This window comes from Tachypleus tridentatus, unplaced genomic scaffold (assembly GCF_004210375.1).
Source record: "Tachypleus tridentatus isolate NWPU-2018 unplaced genomic scaffold, ASM421037v1 tig00037422_pilon, whole genome shotgun sequence".
Classification (NCBI taxonomy): Eukaryota; Metazoa; Arthropoda; class Merostomata; order Xiphosura; family Limulidae; genus Tachypleus; species Tachypleus tridentatus.
This window is the reverse complement of record NW_027467870.1, coordinates 3,011-23,251: the sequence shown is the minus strand read 5'-3', so window position 1 is coordinate 23,251 and position 20,241 is coordinate 3,011. Positions and strand designations below refer to the sequence as shown.

The 20,241-nt window shown below is 30.5% G+C and overlaps 1 protein-coding gene across 1 annotated transcript; it reads right to left on the bottom strand.

The window, feature by feature from the left end:
• Window positions 1-26: 26 nt before the first annotated feature.
• LOC143243726 (uncharacterized) lies at window positions 27-19,486 on the bottom strand. Its single transcript, XM_076487366.1, has 6 exons — window positions 19,377-19,486; window positions 15,582-15,794; window positions 9,263-9,373; window positions 7,901-7,924; window positions 355-412; window positions 27-44 (listed from the first exon to the last, which is right to left on the bottom strand). The coding sequence occupies exons 1-6, from the start codon at window positions 19,484-19,486 to the stop codon at window positions 27-29; spliced, it is 534 nt and encodes a 177-aa protein (XP_076343481.1).
• Window positions 19,487-20,241: the final 755 nt, after the last annotated feature.

Below are 20,241 nucleotides of genomic sequence, written 5' to 3'. Positions count from 1 at the left end.
GGAATATTAAATACACAATAAATACTTTAAGTACCATATGTTGTCTGGAATATTAAATACACAATAAATACTTTAAGTACAATCTGTTGTCTGGAATATTAAATATACAATAAATACTTTTAATTACTGTCTGTTGTCTGGAATATTAAATACACAATAAATACTTTTAAGTACTGTCTGTTGTTTGGGGTATTAAATACACAATAAATACTTTAAGTACTGTCTGTTGTCTGGAATATTAAATACACAATAAATACTTTTAATTACTGTCTGTTGTCTGAAATATTAAATACACAATAAATACTTTTAATACACTAAGACAATATTAAATACACAATAAATACTTTTAAGCACCGCTCTGTTGTCTGGACTATTAAATACACAATAAATACTTTTAAGTACCGTCTGTTGTCTAGACTATTAAATACACAATAAATACTTTTAATACACTAAGACAATATTAGATAAACAATAAATACTTTTAATACACTAAGACAATATTAAATACACAATAAATACTTTTAATACATTAAGACAATATCAAATACACAATAAATACTTTTAATACACTAAGACAATATTAAATACACAATAAATACTTTTAATACACTAAGACAATATTAAATACACAATAAATACTTTTAACACACTAAGACAATATTAAATACACAATAAATACTTTTAATTACTGTCTGTTGTCTGAAATATTAAATACACAATAAATACTTTTAATACACTAAGACAATATTAAATACACAATAAATACTTTTAAGTACCGCCTGTTGTCTGGACTATTAAATACACAATAAATACTTTTAAGAATCAGCTCTGTTGTCTAGACTATTAAACCCACAATAAATACTTTTAATACACTAAGACAATATTAGATAAACAATAAATACTTTTAATACACTAAGACAATATTAAATACACAATAAATACTTTTAATACATTAAGACAATATCAAATACACAATAAATACTTTTAATACACTAAGACAATATTAAATACACAATAAATACTTTTAATACACTAAGACAATATTAAATACACAATAAATACTTTTTAACACACTAAGACAATATTAAATACAATAAATACTTTAATAATAACTAAGACAATATTAAATACACAATAAATACTTTTAATACACTAAGACAATATTAAATACACAATAAATACTTTTAATACACTAAGACAATATTAAATACACAATAAATACTTTTAATACACTAAGACAATATTAAATACACAATAAATACTTTTAATACACTAAGACAATACAAAAACTGATAAGAAGTATGAAGTTCTTATTGCAGATGATTTTAACCAACATTTATTATAAAATATTTAAAACTAATTTACAAAGACATCAAATTTAATAAATTCATCCCTTGCATATATATGTCCATATATTTATTTTCATGTGCCTTCTTAAAAACAAATCTGTTACAATATCCTTTGGATAACAAGTCAATCTTTTGTTACATTAACATATTCCTGTACTTCTAACTATCCTAAATCTAACAAATCTGTTACAATATCCTTTGATAACAAGTCAGTCTTTTGTTACATTGACATATTCCTGTACTTCTAACTATCCTAAATCTAACAAATCTGTTACAATATCCTTTGGATAACAAGTTAGTCTTTTGTTACATTAACATATTCCTGTACTTCTAACTATCCTAAATCTAACAAATCTGTTACAATATCCTTTGGATAACAAGTCAGTCTTTTGTTACATTGACATATTCCTGTACTTCTAACTATCCTAAATCTAACAAATCTGTTACAATATCCTTTGGATAACAAGTTAGTCTTTTGTTATATTAACATATTCCTGTACTTCTAACTATCCTAAATCTAACAAATCTGTTACAATATCCTTTGGATAACAAGTCAGTCTTTTGTTACATTGACATATTCCTGTACTTCTAACTATCCTAAATCTAACAAATCTGTTACAATATCCTTTGGATAACAAGTTAGTCTTTTGTTACATTAACATATTCCTGTACTTCTAACTATCCTAAATCTAACAAATCTGTTACAATATCCTTTGGATAACAAGTCAGTCTTTTGTTACATTGACATATTCCTGTACTTCTAACTATCCTAAATCTAGCAAATCTGTTACAATATCCTTTGGATAACAAGTTAGTCTTTTGTTATATTAACATATTCCTGTACTTCTAACTATCCTAAATCTAACAAATCTGTTACAATATCCTTTGGATAACAAGTCAGTCTTTTGTTACATTGACAAATTCCTGTACTTCTAACTATCCTAAATCTAACAAATCTGTTACAATATCCTTGGATAACAAGTTAGTCTTTTGTTACATTAACATATTCCTGTACTTCTAACTATCCTAAATCTAACAAATCTGTTACAATATCCTTTGGATAACAAGTCAGTCTTTTGTTACATTGACATATTCCTGTACTCTCTAACTATCCTAAATCTAACAAATCTGTTACAATATCCTTTGGATAACAAGTTAGTCTTTTGTTATATTAACATATTCCTGTACTTCTAACTATCCTAAATCTAACAAATCTGTTACAATATCCTTTGGATAACAAATCAGTCTTTTGTTATATAAACATATTCCTGTACTTCTAACTATCCTAAATCTAACAAATCTGTTACAATATCCTTTGGATAACAAGTCAGTCTTTTGTTACATTGACATATTCCTGTACTTCTAACTATCCTAAATCTAACAAATCTGTTACAATATCCTTTGGATAACAAGTTAGTCTTTTGTTACATTAACATATTCCTGTACTTCTAACTATCCTAAATCTAACAAATCTGTTACAATATCCTTTGGATAACAAGTCAGTCTTTTGTTACATTGACATATTCCTGTACTTCTAACTATCCTAAATCTAACAAATCTGTTACAATATCCTTTGGATAACAAGTCAGTCTTTTGTTACATTAACATATTCCTGTACTTCTAACTATCCTAAATCTAACAAATCTGTTACAATATCCTTTGGATAACAAGTCAGTCTTTTGTTACATTGACATATTCCTGTACTTCTAACTATCCTAAATATGCAATTTTTGATTTACAGAGAAATAGAGTTTTTACACATCTGTACCTTTTAATTCTCACTAAACAAAAAACAGATATAACTGACAAAGTAGCATAGTTATCCTGTGGCTGTAGGATCGGTCAGTACATTTAGTGAGGCAAACTGTGACAGTTAAACTTTATTACAAAAACAATACTGACCAATCATAACATTTTTGTCACTTGGTGAAACAAAAGTTAAAAATGACAGTTTTACAGGTTTGAAAACAAAAAATGATGTTCTCAAGTTAATATACATAAAAAAATTTATATCTGAAAGCACTTAGAAACTAGGGCAATATAATACACCCATTTCTGTCAGGAAATAATTAGTTTATTACATAAACTTGTTTTAACAGTTTTGAAATATACTTTAAAAGGATAATTTACTCCAGAATTTAAATCAAATATCACGATTACTGTCTTTCAGTCCTTATATTAGTGTTTATTATGTGTGTAACATACAACCACTACTGTCTTTCAATCCTTATATTAGTGTTTATTATGTGTGTAACATACAACCATTACTGTCTTTCAGTCCTTATATTAGTGTTTATTATGTGTGTAACATACAACCACTACTGTCTTTCAATCCTTATATTAGTGTTTATTATGTGTGTAACATACAACCATTACTGTCTTTCAGTCCTTATATTAGTGTTTATTATGTGTGTAACATACAACTACTACTGTCTTTCAGTCCTTATATTAGTGTTTATTATGTGTGTAACATACAACCATTACTGTCTTTCAGTCCTTATATTGGTGTTTATTATGTGTGTAACATACAACCATTACTGTCTTTCAGTCCTTATATTAGTGTTTATTCTGTGTGTAACATACAACCACTACTGTCTTTCAGTCCTTATATTAGTGTTTATTATGTGTGTAACATACAACCATTACTGTCTTTCAGTCCTTATATTAGTGTTTATTATGTGTGTAACATACAACCACTACTGTCTTTCAGTCCTTATATTAGTGTTTATTATGTGTAACATACAACCACTACTGTCTTTCAATCCTTTAAATTAGTTTTTATCATGTGTAACATACTACAACTACTGTCTTTAAATCCTTAAATTACAGTTTTTATTATGTGTGTGACATACTACAACTACTGTCTTTAAATCCTTAAATTACAATGTTTATTATGTGTGTAACATACTACAACTACTGTTTTTAAGCCTTAAATTACAATGTTTATTATGTGTGTAAAGTACTATCACTATATCACTACTGTCTTTCAATCCTTTAAATTACAGTGTTCATTATGTGTGTGAAATACCACCACTACTGTTTTTCAATGTTGAGTTAAAGTGCTTGTGATGGTTTTAATTAATATTAACTCTTATGTTAAAGTGCTTATCAAATGTTTAAATACATAAAGTACAATTGATGGTTTAAATACTCTTATATCTAGATGTGATTTTAAACTTATAACCATGATAGAGGTTACTTTAATAATAATTATTTGTATTACAATATGACTCTAAATATTAACAGTAAGATAATCAGAATAATGTCTGGATTTCCTGATCTTGTGTGCCTGTGTGTACAGGTAGAGATCAAAGTGCACATATAATGACCTTTTATAGAGTGCAGTTCAACATCTTATTATGTAGTTAATGTCAGAGTTATCAACCATTGATTTTACCCTAGACTGTTCATTTAGTAATAATTCATGGTAATAAATACCAGATATAAAAAACAGGAATACTGTAGATATACATTTAGAAGGTTGTAGAGGTCATGCAAGTGCAATATAGAAATTGTACAGATTTAATTTTTCAGATAAACATCACTTAACACTTTCATTTGTCACTGTTTGAGCCAAACTCAATTACAACATTTGAAGAGTACATATATTTTTGTAAGATATCTGATTTTCTGTGTACAACATAACACTTAAAACTTAGCACATTTTTTGTAGATACATACAGTAAACTGGTAATTATAGTCAATATTCCTTCTTCAGTATCTGGTCAGTTCAATAAACTGATCCTTCACACATTCAGTTAGTTAAGGAACAATACTTTAAGATGTTTGTGTGTGTTTGGTGACTGACTCAGTAGGTAAACAAATAAGTCTAGATCTCTAGTTCTCACTCATATGTTCTGCCCATGTTTTAAAATTAATTCCTCAGTTAAGCAGTACAACAAAGAACCACATATCATGTTAAAAATAATCAATGATATAATTCAAGAGGGGTCACTACAACTGTCTTTGAAAGTAAATGAATGAGAAAAGTATGTATTGAATAACTTCAGAAGAGAACTTGTCTGTATAAAGTCAACATCCTGAGGAGCCAAAGGTTCCTGTAGAAACCACTTCTACCAGAGGAAATCAACAAACTCAGAGCTTCTAGCAGAGTTGCTCAACAACTTTCCCAGGAAGAAGTCTCTTAGTGACGGACAGCCAGTGACGACAAGGGACATCCTATCACGAGCCTCAGAAGTGAAATCCATCAAAAACATGGTGAATGGATAGTTTAGTGTACTATTTTATTTGTTTGGTAAGATTGTTGAAGTTACATTACAATCCACAAAATGAAACAGAGTTGAAAGCTATATATTTTGCCAGAGAAAGCTGCTGGTTATAACAGTTAAAGTGAGTAGTAACTTATTAGAATACCAGTCACTTTAAGTATTTAGTTTCAGTTCAGTCAGTAAACAAAAGAAAACATCCAATCAGTATTAGTTACCATATATATTAAATTACACAATTAATTAACTATGAAATTCTTTATATACACTGATCTGTATGATAGTTGTAATACCATTACTGAGTAAATTATCTGTTGAAAATGATAGTTGTGAACATAAGCCTACAACTGTGTACAAGTGATAGTAGCCTGTAGCAAATGTCAAGAAAGGAATCAACTGATTTGTTAGTGTTATGTGCATTGGAATTCCTGTTTAATGTATTCATTCTAATACTAAACACAGAACCTGATTTGGCCTATATTAAGTTAAACATAACACTATTTACCAAAAAATGATGTGTAGATATACACTGTTTTATGTGTTACTTCTAACATTAAACATACATAAAGAACCTATTCTGGCCCACATGAAGTTAATCATAACACTAGTTAAGAAGATGATATGTAGATATACATTACTTCACATTTTACATCTAATATTAGACATAAAACCTGATTTGGACTACATTAAGTTAAACACAACACTAGTTAACAAGATGATGTGTAGATACATGCTGTTTAATGTATTTCTTCAAATATTAAGCATAGAACATGATTTGGACTACATTAAGTGAAACATAACACTAGCTACTAAGATTATGTGTAATTATGCACTATTTAATGTGCTACTTCTAATATTAAACATAGAACTTGATTTGGACTACATTAAGTGAAACATAACACTAGCTACTAAGATTATGTGTAATTATACACTATTTAATGTGCTACTTCTAATATTAAACATAGGACTTGATTTGGACTACATTAAGTGAAACATAACACTAGCTACTAAGATTATGTGTAATTATACACTATTTAATGTGTTACTTCTAATATTAAACATAGGACTTGATTTGGACTACATTAAGTGAAACATAACACTAGTTACTAAGATTATGTGTAATTATACACTATTTAATGTGTTACTTCTAATATTAAACATAGAACTTGATTTGGACTACATTAAGTGAAACATAACACTAGCTACTAAGATTACGTGTAATTATACACTGTTTAATGTGTTACTTCTAATATTAAACATAGGACTTGATTTGGACTACATTAAGTGAAACATAACACTAGCTACTAAGATTATGTGTAATTATACACTATTTAATGTGCTACTTCTAATATTAAACATAGGACTTGATTTGGACTACATTAAGTGAAACATAACACTAGTTACTAAGATTATGTGTAATTATACACTATTTAATGTGTTACTTCTAATATTAAACATAGAACTTGATTTGGACTACATTAAGTGAAACATAACACTAGCTACTAAGATTACGTGTAATTATACACTGTTTAATGTGTTACTTCTAATATTAAACATAGAACTTGATTTGGACTACATTAAGTGAAACATAACACTAGCTACTAAGATTATGTGTAATTATACACTATTTAATGTGTTACTTCTAATATTAAACATAGAACTTGATTTGGACTACATTAAGTGAAACATAACACTAGTTACTAAGATTATGTGTAATTATACACTATTTAATGTGCTACTTCTAATATTAAACATAGGACTTGATTTGGACTACATTAAATTAAACATAACACTAGTTACTCAGATTATGTGTAATTATACACTATTTAATGTGCTACTTCTAATATTAAACATAAAACCTGATTTGGACTACATTTAAGTGAAACATAACACTAGCTACTAAGATTATGTGTAATTATACACTATTTAAAGTGCTACTTCTAATATTAAACATAGAACTTGATTTGGACTACATTAAGTTAAACATAACACTAGTTACTCAGATTATGTGTAATTATACACTATTTAATGTGCTACTTCTAATATTAAACATAAAACCTGATTTGGACCACATTAAGTTAAACATAACACTAGTTACCAAGATGAATTGTGGATATATGCTGTTTAATGTATTACTTCTAATATTAAACATAGAACGTGATGTGATCTACATTAAGTTAAATATAACACTAGTTAACATGACCATATGAAATACATATATTACTTCTCATATTAGATGTAAGATATTATTTCACCTACATTAACTTGAGAATAACACTGTGTACAATGTGATATGAACAAACATCTGTCTATGAACATACTTACATGTAGGGTGAAGTTGTGAATAGACTGAAATAGAAGATAAAATTATTAAAACAGCAAATTTTTATTTTTCGAACAGAACAACGATAATTTACAATTTTATGTTAATTGAATATTATTGGATATGTGAGTAATATCTAGCTTTACTTTTGTTTAAATATTCCATACAATACATCTAACAATACAATTGTGAAGGTGTGGCACAATGGACTGAGATTCTGAACCCAGGGGTTCATCATTCATACCCCATTGCTGAAGATATATGCTCTACAATCTGGGACCATGGACGCTATCCAGTCTGACTAGATTAGCCCAAGTTTTGGTAGATGCCAATGTTGACTAGCTATCTTTTGTTAGCCTATAAGTTTAAAATTTGGGATATCTTGTCACAGATAAGTTTTGTGTAGCTTGTGTAAAATTTATGAAATAAAATAATACAAGCTACTTATAAGAAAAACATAAGATAGAGAGGTTATAAATCTTAATTTAGTTATAAAACTACTAATACATTTAATACCATCTTATGAAGTGGGCACTAGATACAAGTTACTTATAATATTAACAGTGAAATAGATAGGTTTTCAAAATTCAAAATTTGATCTTCCTAAACATTTTATGACACATACATAATAGAGATTACATCATTTGTTACACACTCTCTTGGAAGTTTACTGACAGCTATCTCCAATCACCATTCAATACCCCCCCCCAAAAAAAAAAAGGTTTGATACTGAACTTTGTAAATAATTTCTGTCAGTTATGCTAAATAATATGAAACTTCTTTCCATAGACATAATTTACTGAACATCATGAGTAAATTATAATCAAAATTTAATTACACTTCTTTTTCCCTAATACACCAATAAATATATTATAAAAACATATCTGATAATCCATATGTTAATATTAAGTAAGTTAACATGAATTTTTTTATAAGAATAATAATAATAATAAAAAAAATCTACAATTTTCCCTAGTATGAGAATTATGATATTTATTCTCTAAGTATTCCTAACACCCCTCCAAGACGTGGTATTCCTAACACCCCTCCAAGGCATTCCTAACACCCCTCCAAGACGTGGCATTCCTAACACCCCTCCAAGACGTGGTGTTCCCTCTTCTCTAATTTATACAACACCCCTCCAAGACGTGGTATTCCCTCCTTCTCTAGGTATTCCTAACACCCCTCCAAGACGTGGATAAATCTTTAGTAAAGATACTTCATTAAAAAATCTGATTTTGCTTTGTGTACCAAACACTTATAATAGTTACTAAAAGTCTGCCAAATTTTATAAAGATAAAATTAAAATATGGTTATGTGGTCAGTGAAAGATATAACACCTGTGTCTTCTAATGCTAGCTCACCTTGGAAAAACAGATTTTTTGGTGCGAGAGAAAGGAGTAGTCAGGGTATGTTTGCCCCCACAGTTACGGCCATTATGAAAACAGTTATTACAAAACACTGTTCTTCCAGATCTAAAATGGAAAATCCATGAGTGATTATCAAAATGACATGACAAATAAACAGATTTTAGACTTAATTTATTCTCAATATACACTCGTTAATCTAAACACATTATTCCATACTTCATTTCTGTTGAGGGGTTAACAGATCAACACACAACCATAATACATCACAAAAATGAAACTCAACAACTGTCAGTTTTAAAGTTATGTAAATCAGAACCAATCTAGGATAGACTGAAAAGAGTGGAGATATGACTGCAAAGTAGACCTCTACATCAATTTTACTAAAACATATCTTTGGAGAAATCCTATAATACATGAACATTTCAAGCAAATAAAGCAAAATTAATTATGAAATACATATTGACCTTAAAAATTAACATTTTTTCTTTCAAAGTGTTCAACTACTGCAGTACTATCTGAACACATATATATACACTACATAGCCAAAAGTATGTGGATACCCGACCATCACACTCATATGCACTTGTTGAACATCTCATTCCAAAACCATGGGCATTAATATGGAGTTGGTCCCACCTTTGGTGATATAACAACCTCCACTCTTCTGGGAAGGATTTTCACTAGATTTTGGAACATGGCTGCAAAGATTTGCTCCTATTCAGCCATAAGAGCATTAATAAGGTTGGGTGAAAAGGTCTGGTCATTTTACACTCTATCATTAAGATTTCCTTTCACTGGAACTGAAGAGCCTAGTCTAAACCATGAAAAACAGCCCCAGACCATTATTCCTCCTCCACAAAACTTTACAGTTGGCACTATGCATTCAGACAGGTAGCATTCTCCTGGCATCTGCCAAACCCAGAAAATGAGTTTCCAATGTTCCAGGGTCCAATAGTGGTGTGATTTACACCACTCCGGCCGACGCTTGGCATTGTGATCTTAGGCTTGTGTGCGGTTGCTAGGCCATGGAAACCTATTTCATGAAGCTCCCAACAAACAGTTGTTGTGCTGATGTTGCTACCAGAGGCAGTTTGAAACTTGGTAGTGAGTGATGCAACTGTGGATAGACAATTTTTATGCACTTCAGTGCTTGACAGTCCTGTTCTGTGAGCTTGTGTGGCCTACTGTTTTGTGGCTGAGCTGTTGTTACTCATAGATGTTTCCACTTCACAATAACAGCACTTACAGTTGACTGCAGCAGCTCTAGCTGGGCAGGTATTTGACCATCTGACTTGTTGGAAAGGTGACATCCTGTGACAGTGCCATGTTACAAATCACTGAGCTCTTCAGTACAACCCATTCTATTGCCAATGTTTGTCTACAGAGATTGCATGGCTGTATGCTTGATTTTATGCACCTGTTAGCAATGGATATGGCAGAAATAGTTGAACCCACTAATTAGAAGGCATGTCCACATACCTTTGGCCATGTAGTGTGCAAATGTATCTATTATAACCATAATTTTTTTAAAAAAGATCCTAGGGTACAAGCTACAACGTGGGTTTACAAAATGTTTCTTAGGTTTTGGATAAGTGTATATATATATATCAAAGTTTAAAACTTACTTTATGTATCAGACAGTTTTAAACAACCTTGTCATATTTATGTAACAAGCTCTTGTGGATTTCTGAAAGTTGTTTAATATTACTATTATAATTTGTAGTAGTTTGAGTTAAATAACACAATTACTATGCATAGTAATTTTGGTAAATGAAAGTAAGTCAGTCAAAGTTTTAACTTTAGAGTTAGTGGTGTAAGTTGTACTACAATTTTAAATTAGGCTTTGCAAGTGTAATGGTAGTTTAGGTTTGGATATAATTCATCTTGTAACTTGAAGAACAGGATAAATACATTATGTTATTAAATAAATATAATATAAAATCTAGTTTATTGTCTTTTGTGTTTTAATAATTAACTTGTTTACCTGAACTTATATCTATTAATTTAAATTCAGTTTATAGATACACCTAGGTTATAACATAAACCAAGCTAAATACATTGTATTGTTAATGTTATGTATATATCAAAGTAAAGTCTAGTTATTGTCCCTTCTAATACAGCTATATTTCTAAGTTGTATATAAATAAAATAAACATAATTACTTTACAGTGAAGACAAAGTAGTGCCAAAAATTAATATAATTTATTCTTAAACATTAGGATTAATAGTCAAAGTATCAATAACAGGCTACTGGTATTTGATACAAGTGTAGGAATAAAGTGTTCACAGTTTTTTAAATGTTATGGGTTTTAACTGAGAACTTACAAATGTCATGTACTTTTAAGGAAGCTAGTAGTGAAGATGTGTGACTGTTATATAGACTTTGTAGGTTGGAGGATATCCTAAGTAAAGTAGAGACAAGAGAAGTATAGACTGTGGGAAATAATAGCAGTATTCAAAAAGAAGCTTACACTTTATGTGCAAGGAACATGGCAGTTAAAATTGGTTTCTGAGAAGTTAGAAAGAGTATTGTTAGGACTAAAAGTAGTGAATTTAACTGTTAATGAGCCTACTCTGTTGAGCAAAAGACTTCAGCCCTTGGTTTACGTAAATGAGGAACTACTGGAGAAAAGGAAAACTAAACGGGCAGAAAAGAATGTGGAAAATAAACTTAAGGAGATGAAAGTTATAGGTGATACCTAAACAAAGCCTATGAATGGGATAGTTTGTAGGGTAAATATGGTAAAAAAAATTAAATTGTGTTACCTTGGAGGAGGATATAACTGGCAGAGCAGTAGATAAAATAGAGGGGACTAGCAGAGATGCAGTTTTTGTTGTGTATGTAGGGGCTAATGATGTACAGAAAGATAGGTCAGAGTAACTAATTAATAAGTTGAAAAGGTTGATAAAGGTATTTAAAAAGAAAGTCCATGACTTAATTTTGTCAGGGATAATGCAGAGAATTAAGTATGGGGATGGAGTTATAAGTAGGTGACTAGGGCTAAATATAATGCTAGATATACACTGCTGACCAAACTCTTAAGGCCAATGAACATAAAGACAAAATATGCATTTTGTGTTGTTACACTCAACCACTTATTTGAGTAGAGCTTCGAAAGATGAAAATAAAAGGGAAAGTAAAAATAAAACACTTTTAGCATTGAGTAGGGAAAATGTGAATACCATGAAATTAACCTAATTACTAGCTGGTCAAAAGTTTAAGACCACACCAAAAAGAAGTCCTAAACAGGGTAGGAAATGTCTAACAAGAGGTCTCAGTAGTGAGTTGCATGGCTGTCATTGCAAATAACTTCAAACATTTGCTTTGGCATGATCAATATAAGCATTTGCAGAAGGCTGGCTGGAATGTTATTCCAAGTGGTGAAGATGGCTTCACAAAGATCATGCACTATTTGGAATTGACGTCCATTTCTATAGACTTCCCTTGCCATCCAGCCCCAAACATTTTCAATTGGGTTCAGTTTGGGCAAACACGCTGGATGGTCCAAAAGAATCACGTTATTCGCCATGAAAAAGTCCTTTGTCCTGCAGGCATTGTCCTGCTGAAAGATCCAGTCATTTTCACACAAGCGAGGGCCTTCAGTCAATAAAGATGCTCTCTCCAACATGCCAGTGTAGCCAACTGCTGTTTGACGCCCCTGTATAACCTGAAGCTCCATTGTTCCATGGAAGGAGAAAGCACCCCAGATCATGGTGGAACCTCCTCCACTGTGTTGTGCAGAAAATGTCTCCAGTGGGATATCCTTATCGTGTCAGTAACATTGGAAGCCATCTGGACCATCCAGGTTAAATTTTTTGTTATCAGAGAACAAAACCTTCATCCACTTTCTTACGTCCCATGTTTGGTGCTTCTCAGCAAAGTTTAACCGTGGTGTGGAAGGAGGCGTGGCTTTTGAAGATGTTTATGGTTTTTAAAGCTTTTCTCTCATAGATGCCATCGTATTGTTCTTGAGCTGTATTCTGCATTCGTAAGGGCCTTAATTTGGTTTGACGATTGGCTGGTGTCTTGCCAGACAACCCATTAAATCCTTCTGCTCAATGTCGGCAAAATTTTCTTGGGCTGACCACTTGAAATTCTTGTTCTGTATCCCTCAGGGTCTTTTAAGAAATTTGCAACAGCACTTTTACTCTGCCCAATCTCACCAGCGATGGTACACTGAGAGAGACCTTGCTTTTGCAGCTCAACAATGCTGCCATGTTCAAACTCTCAACTTTTTAGTTTTTGTCATGTTTTTACCCAATGTAACACAGGAGATGTCAGTGGGAGATGTTGACAATGCTAATGTTTGAACATAAATGACTAAATTTTGTTATATGTTTACCAATTAATACTTCCTTTCAGTATGGTCTTAAACTTTTGACCAGCTAGTATTTAGGGTAATTTCATAGTGTTCATATTTTCCCTACTAAATGCTGAAAGTTTTTTATTTTCATCTTTCGAAGTTTTACTCAAATAAGTGGTTGAGTCTAACAATGCAAAATGCATATTTTTTCTTTATGTTCATTAGCCTTAAGATTTTGACCAGAAGTGTATAAGAAATAAAACAGATGGCTTTAGAGCACTGGTAGGAACAAAAGATTGTGATTTAATGGGAATAAATGAAATATAGTTAAATGTAAATTATTTTGATTATTGAAATTTCTTTGATATTTAGGGTTTAGGCTATTTAATTGGGATAGAATATGTATTAAAAAAGAGGGCTTTAAGTGTAAAATGTGAGTTACATCCCGTTGAAGTTGAGGATATGAAAGATAATAGCAAGTATATTGAATTCATTTGGGTTTCTGTTAGTGGATATAAAGGAAAGAGGCTTTTAGTGAGAATTTGTTACAGACCACCAGATGATACCAACAAAATTAGTGAGAAACTTTACAGCTGTTATTGAAGTCATAATTATAGGTGATTTTAATTTTTGACATATAGATTTGAAAATGCTAGAGTGAAACCATGAAGAGAAAAGGTTTTTAGAAACTGTTTAAGATGACTTTCCTCACATATCAGTTAAGGAACCAACTACAAGTAATGCTGTTTCAGATTTGTTAAATTCACATATAAAAATGATTTAGATGGTGGAAACTGTGGAACATTTGGGTACAAGTGATCATTGTTTCATTAGGTTTAATGTTTTCCTACATATGGAGAGAAGGATTTAGATGGTGGAAACTGTGGAACATCTGGGTACAAATGATCATTGTTTCATTAGGTTTAATGTTTTCCGACATATGGAGAGAAGAAATAATGACAATTTGGTGACAAATTTCAAAGTAAATTTTGTAAGGAAATAACAACAATTATTTGTTGTGAAAATAGTAGATAAGTTATCTGTAGACACTGATCAGATGTGTAAAATATTTAAATATTCAATTCCTTATCCCTACAGACATGGGTCTTCCAATGATCCCAGGTCAAAGGCCATGTTACTGGGTTTATAGACTCACATTCAACATTTTATTGAACTATTTTACAAATGTATGTCAATAGGATTGGCATTAAGCTGTAGATTATAATTCATATTTTAGTATTATTCATTGATCAATTTCATAATTTAAAGGTAAATACCGAAAAGAACCACCTAAATATCTATTTTTGTGTATCACATGGTATGTTAAATGTAGCTTTGGTTCAAATTAAATGTCTGTGTTGTCAAAATACAAAGTCTACAGTTTCTACCAAATTAAATACTCATATTAATGATACTTACAAGCTAGAATTTAAGAACCTCCCATCATTTCTATTTTGTGAGATATTGATATATTTAAATGTTGAATCAATCATGGTGGCTTCACCCACCTCTTGCACTTTTGGAAATACTTGCTATATACACCTACTTAGCTCTGTGACATGTTTATAACTGAAAGCTCAGAATGCCCCACCCCCCTAGTGGTTTTATCAACCTCTGTAAAGTATTTACAGAAGAATGTCTTTCTTTTTATGCTAGAGTAAAGTAAGACATTAGTGAGGTCAAAACATATTGATTTATACCCTAATACAGATTAGTTACTAAGCATGATAAATTATAATGGAATTCTGTTGTACTGTTGTAGTAATTTATAATTTTCTCTTTGTTATTACAAACGTATTTATATAAAAAAATTTTTCCTGAAAGTGTGTAATGGTAAATAAAAGTTTTATCTTACTTTTCAGCGGTTGTTTGCCTACTGTGTTTCTTAAAAACAAATACTTATTATTTCACGTACGTATGTCATGAATATCGTAAAATATTTTCCTGATGTAACTGTATATACTGTTAACAGCAATTGTGAAGAATATAAAGCAATCATAACAGCTTACTTTTGAGGTACTGAAACAGCAAAATGTAAGTGTTCATTCAAAACAGTGTGAGAAGAGATGTAGTTAACTCCTTGGGAAGAAGTTTCAAATTCACTGAGTGAAAATCCCGAGATCTCTGTTGGTTGAGAAAAGGAAACTACAGATGCATTGTCTTTTTGTAATTGAGTTAGTTCCTTTTGAATTATAGTCATCTTCATTGTATTCAAGTAATCACTAAAGAAAGGAAATATGCAAATACACACATAAATAAACACTTTGTATAAATGTATACACATAGGACAAGGAACTTCAATGAAAGAGAGAATGTTTCTGTACATGTTACACAATTAAAAATTACAAAATTAAAGTGCTATTAAAAATATGCATAGAGAGCAATAGTAACAAACAATGCACAATGCGTGTTCAAATAATGTAATACACCTTTCACACAAAAAGCCCACAGTGAACAGATAAAGAACGATATGATTTATCATTAACCTTTATGAATATATCACATACTTTTTATTTCTTTTAACATACATAAAAGTTAAAATATAATCTATGATGTAGAAGCCTAGCTCACTTTCAGACTTTTCACACATACATAAAGTTTATGTATCATAGTATCCACACACAGTATAAAAACAATTTAGAAAAAACATTTGTAATAACATTCACACAACAGAAGAGCAATACATCTAGTAATACAGAAGTTTTATGAATTACAATAAGAGTGGAACAATAAAACTGTTACTTGTTAGTTTCTGTGGCATATCAACAGTAGAACACTGAAACTACAAACTGATGTTTTATAGCATTACACCAAGAGTAGAACACTGAAACCACAAACTGATAAGTGTTTCATAGCACTACATCAACAGTAGAATAATGAAACTACAAAATGATGTTTTATAGCACTACACCAAAAGTAGAACACTGAAACTACAAACTGATGTTTTATAGCATTACACCAAGAGTAGAACACTGAAACTACAAACTGATGTTTTATAGCATTACACCAAGAGTAGAACACTGAAACTACAAACTGATAAATGTTTTATAGCACTACACCAACAGTAGAATACTGAAACTACAAAATGATGTTTTATAGCACTACACCAACAGTAGAACACTGAAACTACAAAATGATGTTTTATAGCATTACACCAAGAGAACACTGAAACTACAAACTGATGTTTTATAGCATTACACCAAGAGTAGAACACTGAAACTACAAACTGATGTTTTATAGCATTACACCAAGAGTAGAACACTGAAACTACAAACTGATGTTTTATAGCATTACACCAAGAGTAGAACACTGAAACTACAAACTGATGTTTTATAGCACTTACACCAAGAGTAGAACACTGAAACTACAAACTGATAAATGTTTTATAGCACTACACTCACAGTAGAATACTGAAACTACAAAATGATGTTTTATAGCATTACACCAAGAGTAGAACACTGAAACTACTAATTGATAAATGTTTTATAGCATCACACCAAGAGTAGAACAAGAAAACTACCAATGGATAATTTTATAGCATTACACCAAGAGTAAAACACTGAAACTACAAACTGATAAATGTTTTATAGCACTACATCAAGAGTAGAATACTGAAACTACAAAATGATGTTTTATAGCATTACACCAAGAGTAGAACACTGAAACTACTAACTGATAAATGTTTTATAGCATCACACCAAGAGTAGAACAAGAAAACTACCAATGGATAATTTTTTATAGCATTACACCAAGAGTAAAACACTGAAACTACAAACTGATAAATGTTTTATAGCACTACATCAAGAGTAGAACACTGAAACTACAAACTGATGTTTTATAGCATTAAACCAAGAGTAGAACACTGAAACTACAAACTGATGTTTTATAGCATTACACCAGGAGTAGAACACTGAAACTACAAACTGATGTTTTATAGCATTACACCAAGAGTAGAACACTGAAACTACAAACTGATGTTTTATAGCATTACACCAAGAGTAGAACACTGAAACTACAAACTGATGTTTTATAGCATTACACCAAGAGTAGAACACTGAAACTACAAACTGATGTTTTATAGCACTACACCAAGAGTAGAACACTGAAACTACAAACTGATAAATGTTATATAGCACTACACTCACAGTAGAATACTGAAACTACAAAATGATGTTTTATAGCATTACACCAAGAGAGTAGAACACTGAAACTACAAATTGATAAATGTTTTATAGCATCACACCAAGAGTAGAACAAGAAAACTACCAATGGATAATTTTTTATAGCATTACACCAAGAGTAAAACACTGAAACTACTAACTGATAAATGTTTTATAGCACTACATCAATAGTAGAACACTGAAACTACAAACTGATGTTTTATAGCATTACACCAAGAGTAGAACACTGAAACTACAAACTGATGTTTTATAGCATTACACCAGGAGTAGAACACTGAAACTACAAACTGATGTTTTATAGCATTACACCAAGAGTAGAACACTGAAACTACAAACTGATGTTTTATAGCATTACACCAGGAGTAGAACACTGAAACTACAAACTGATGTTTTATAGCATTACACCAAGAGTAGAACACTGAAACTACAAACTGATGTTTTATAGCATTACACCAAGAGTAGAACACTGAAACTACAAACTGATGTTTTATAGCATTACACCAAGAGTAGAACACTGAAACTACAAACTGATGTTTTATAGCACTACACCAAGAGTAAAACACTGAAACTTCAAACTGATAAATGTTTTATAGCACTACACTCACAGTAGAATACTGAAACTACAAAATGATGTTTTATAGCATTACACCAAGAGTAGAACACTGAAACTACAAATTGATAAATGTTTTATAGCATCACACCAAGAGTAGAACAAGAAAACCACCAATGTAGAATTTTATATGGCATTACATCAAGACTAAAACACTGAAACTACTAATAGACAAATGTTTTATAGCATTACACCAAGAGTAGAACAAGGAAACTATGGACGTAGAATTTTTTTATGGCATTACATAAGACTGAAACAACCAAAATAACATCTAGAAATTAATTTATGGCATTATATCAAAAATAGCAAAATGAAGAAAATGTCTGAAAACTAATTTAAGTCATTACATCAGTGGTAACATAATCACATTAACATTACACCAGGAGTAGATAAACAAACTGTCATCTAGAAACTAGTTTATTGCATTACATCAAGAGTAGGACAAATAAACTGTCATCTAGAAACTAGTTTATATCATGACATCAAGAGTAGGACAAATAAACTGTCATCTAGAAATTAGTTTACAGCATTACATCAAGAGTAGGACAAATAAACTGTCATCTAGAAAGTAGTTTATAGCATTACATCAAAAGTAGGACAAACTGTCATCTATAAATTAGTTTATAGCAGTACATCAAGTGTAGGACAATCAAACTTACATCTATAAATTAATTCATAGAATTAAATCAAGGGTAGGACAATCAAACTAACATCTATAAATTAATTTACAGAATTAAATCAAGGGTAGGACAATCAAACTAACATCTATAAATTAATTTACAGAATTAAATCACGGGTAGGACAATCAAACTAACATCTATAAATTAATTTTTAGAATTAAATCAAGTGTGGGACAATCAAACTAACATCTATAAAGTAGTTTATAGTATTACATCAAAGGAAGGACAATAAATTGAATGAATAATAAAGATCAGTATAGATAAAGTTCTAAAATATTCTTTACTCAAGTACACAGAGAAATAACACTGAACCTTTGTTAAAGTTCAACTTACAGTGGTTTCTGAAGCTTGGTGGTACCAAACACAGAGTATGGAGGAGTTAGCTGACTGAATTGAAGACCACTGGCACAAGACCAACCACTAAGAATACAGAACAGTCCCATAATTATTGATGTTTTAAAATGTAAATGTCTCCTCTTACTTTGAAAGTATCAGTCTATTAAGTTAAGAGATCTAATTAAAATTCTTCAGTTAAGACTGAGATTAGAACACATGTACAACAATAACTGTCAAACCATGTTTTATAAAGGGAAAAATAAAATGTCTCTTTCTAAAGACACATTTATAAGCATTTCACATAAAACAGAAAATGTAAAGAAATTGTATGACATCAGAAGTTTCACAATGAAGATAAATAACTCAGATTAATATACAGTACCATCACCATCCTCTATGGCTATAAACAATAGAGGGCATTAAACTTCACTCATATGAGAACATTAGTTATAATCAAAATATCAAAATATACTACTGTGCTCAACCTTAACAGTGGAAACATTTCTGAAAGGTTACACATAACATTTTAAATATTTGAAAAGAAATTTAAATATTTTCAAGGATATTTCACATAAATATCAACCTTATATAATTAAAGACCCAGCTGAAACAACATTTAAAAATACACATAATTTAAAATTGTTGGAAGAGTCTGGCCCTACTAATAACCTACATGACTTGGTTCCACTATCATCAGACAGTGATATTATTGATGATAGACCACAGACCCACAAAACCATGTAGATTTATTCAGAAGGCACACTGATGCTTCAACAGTTTTAGTTATTATGCACTTGCAAATATTCTTCTAACTGACTTAAAGATTTGAATAGCTAATCAAACAAACCTTTTAATTTTTGTG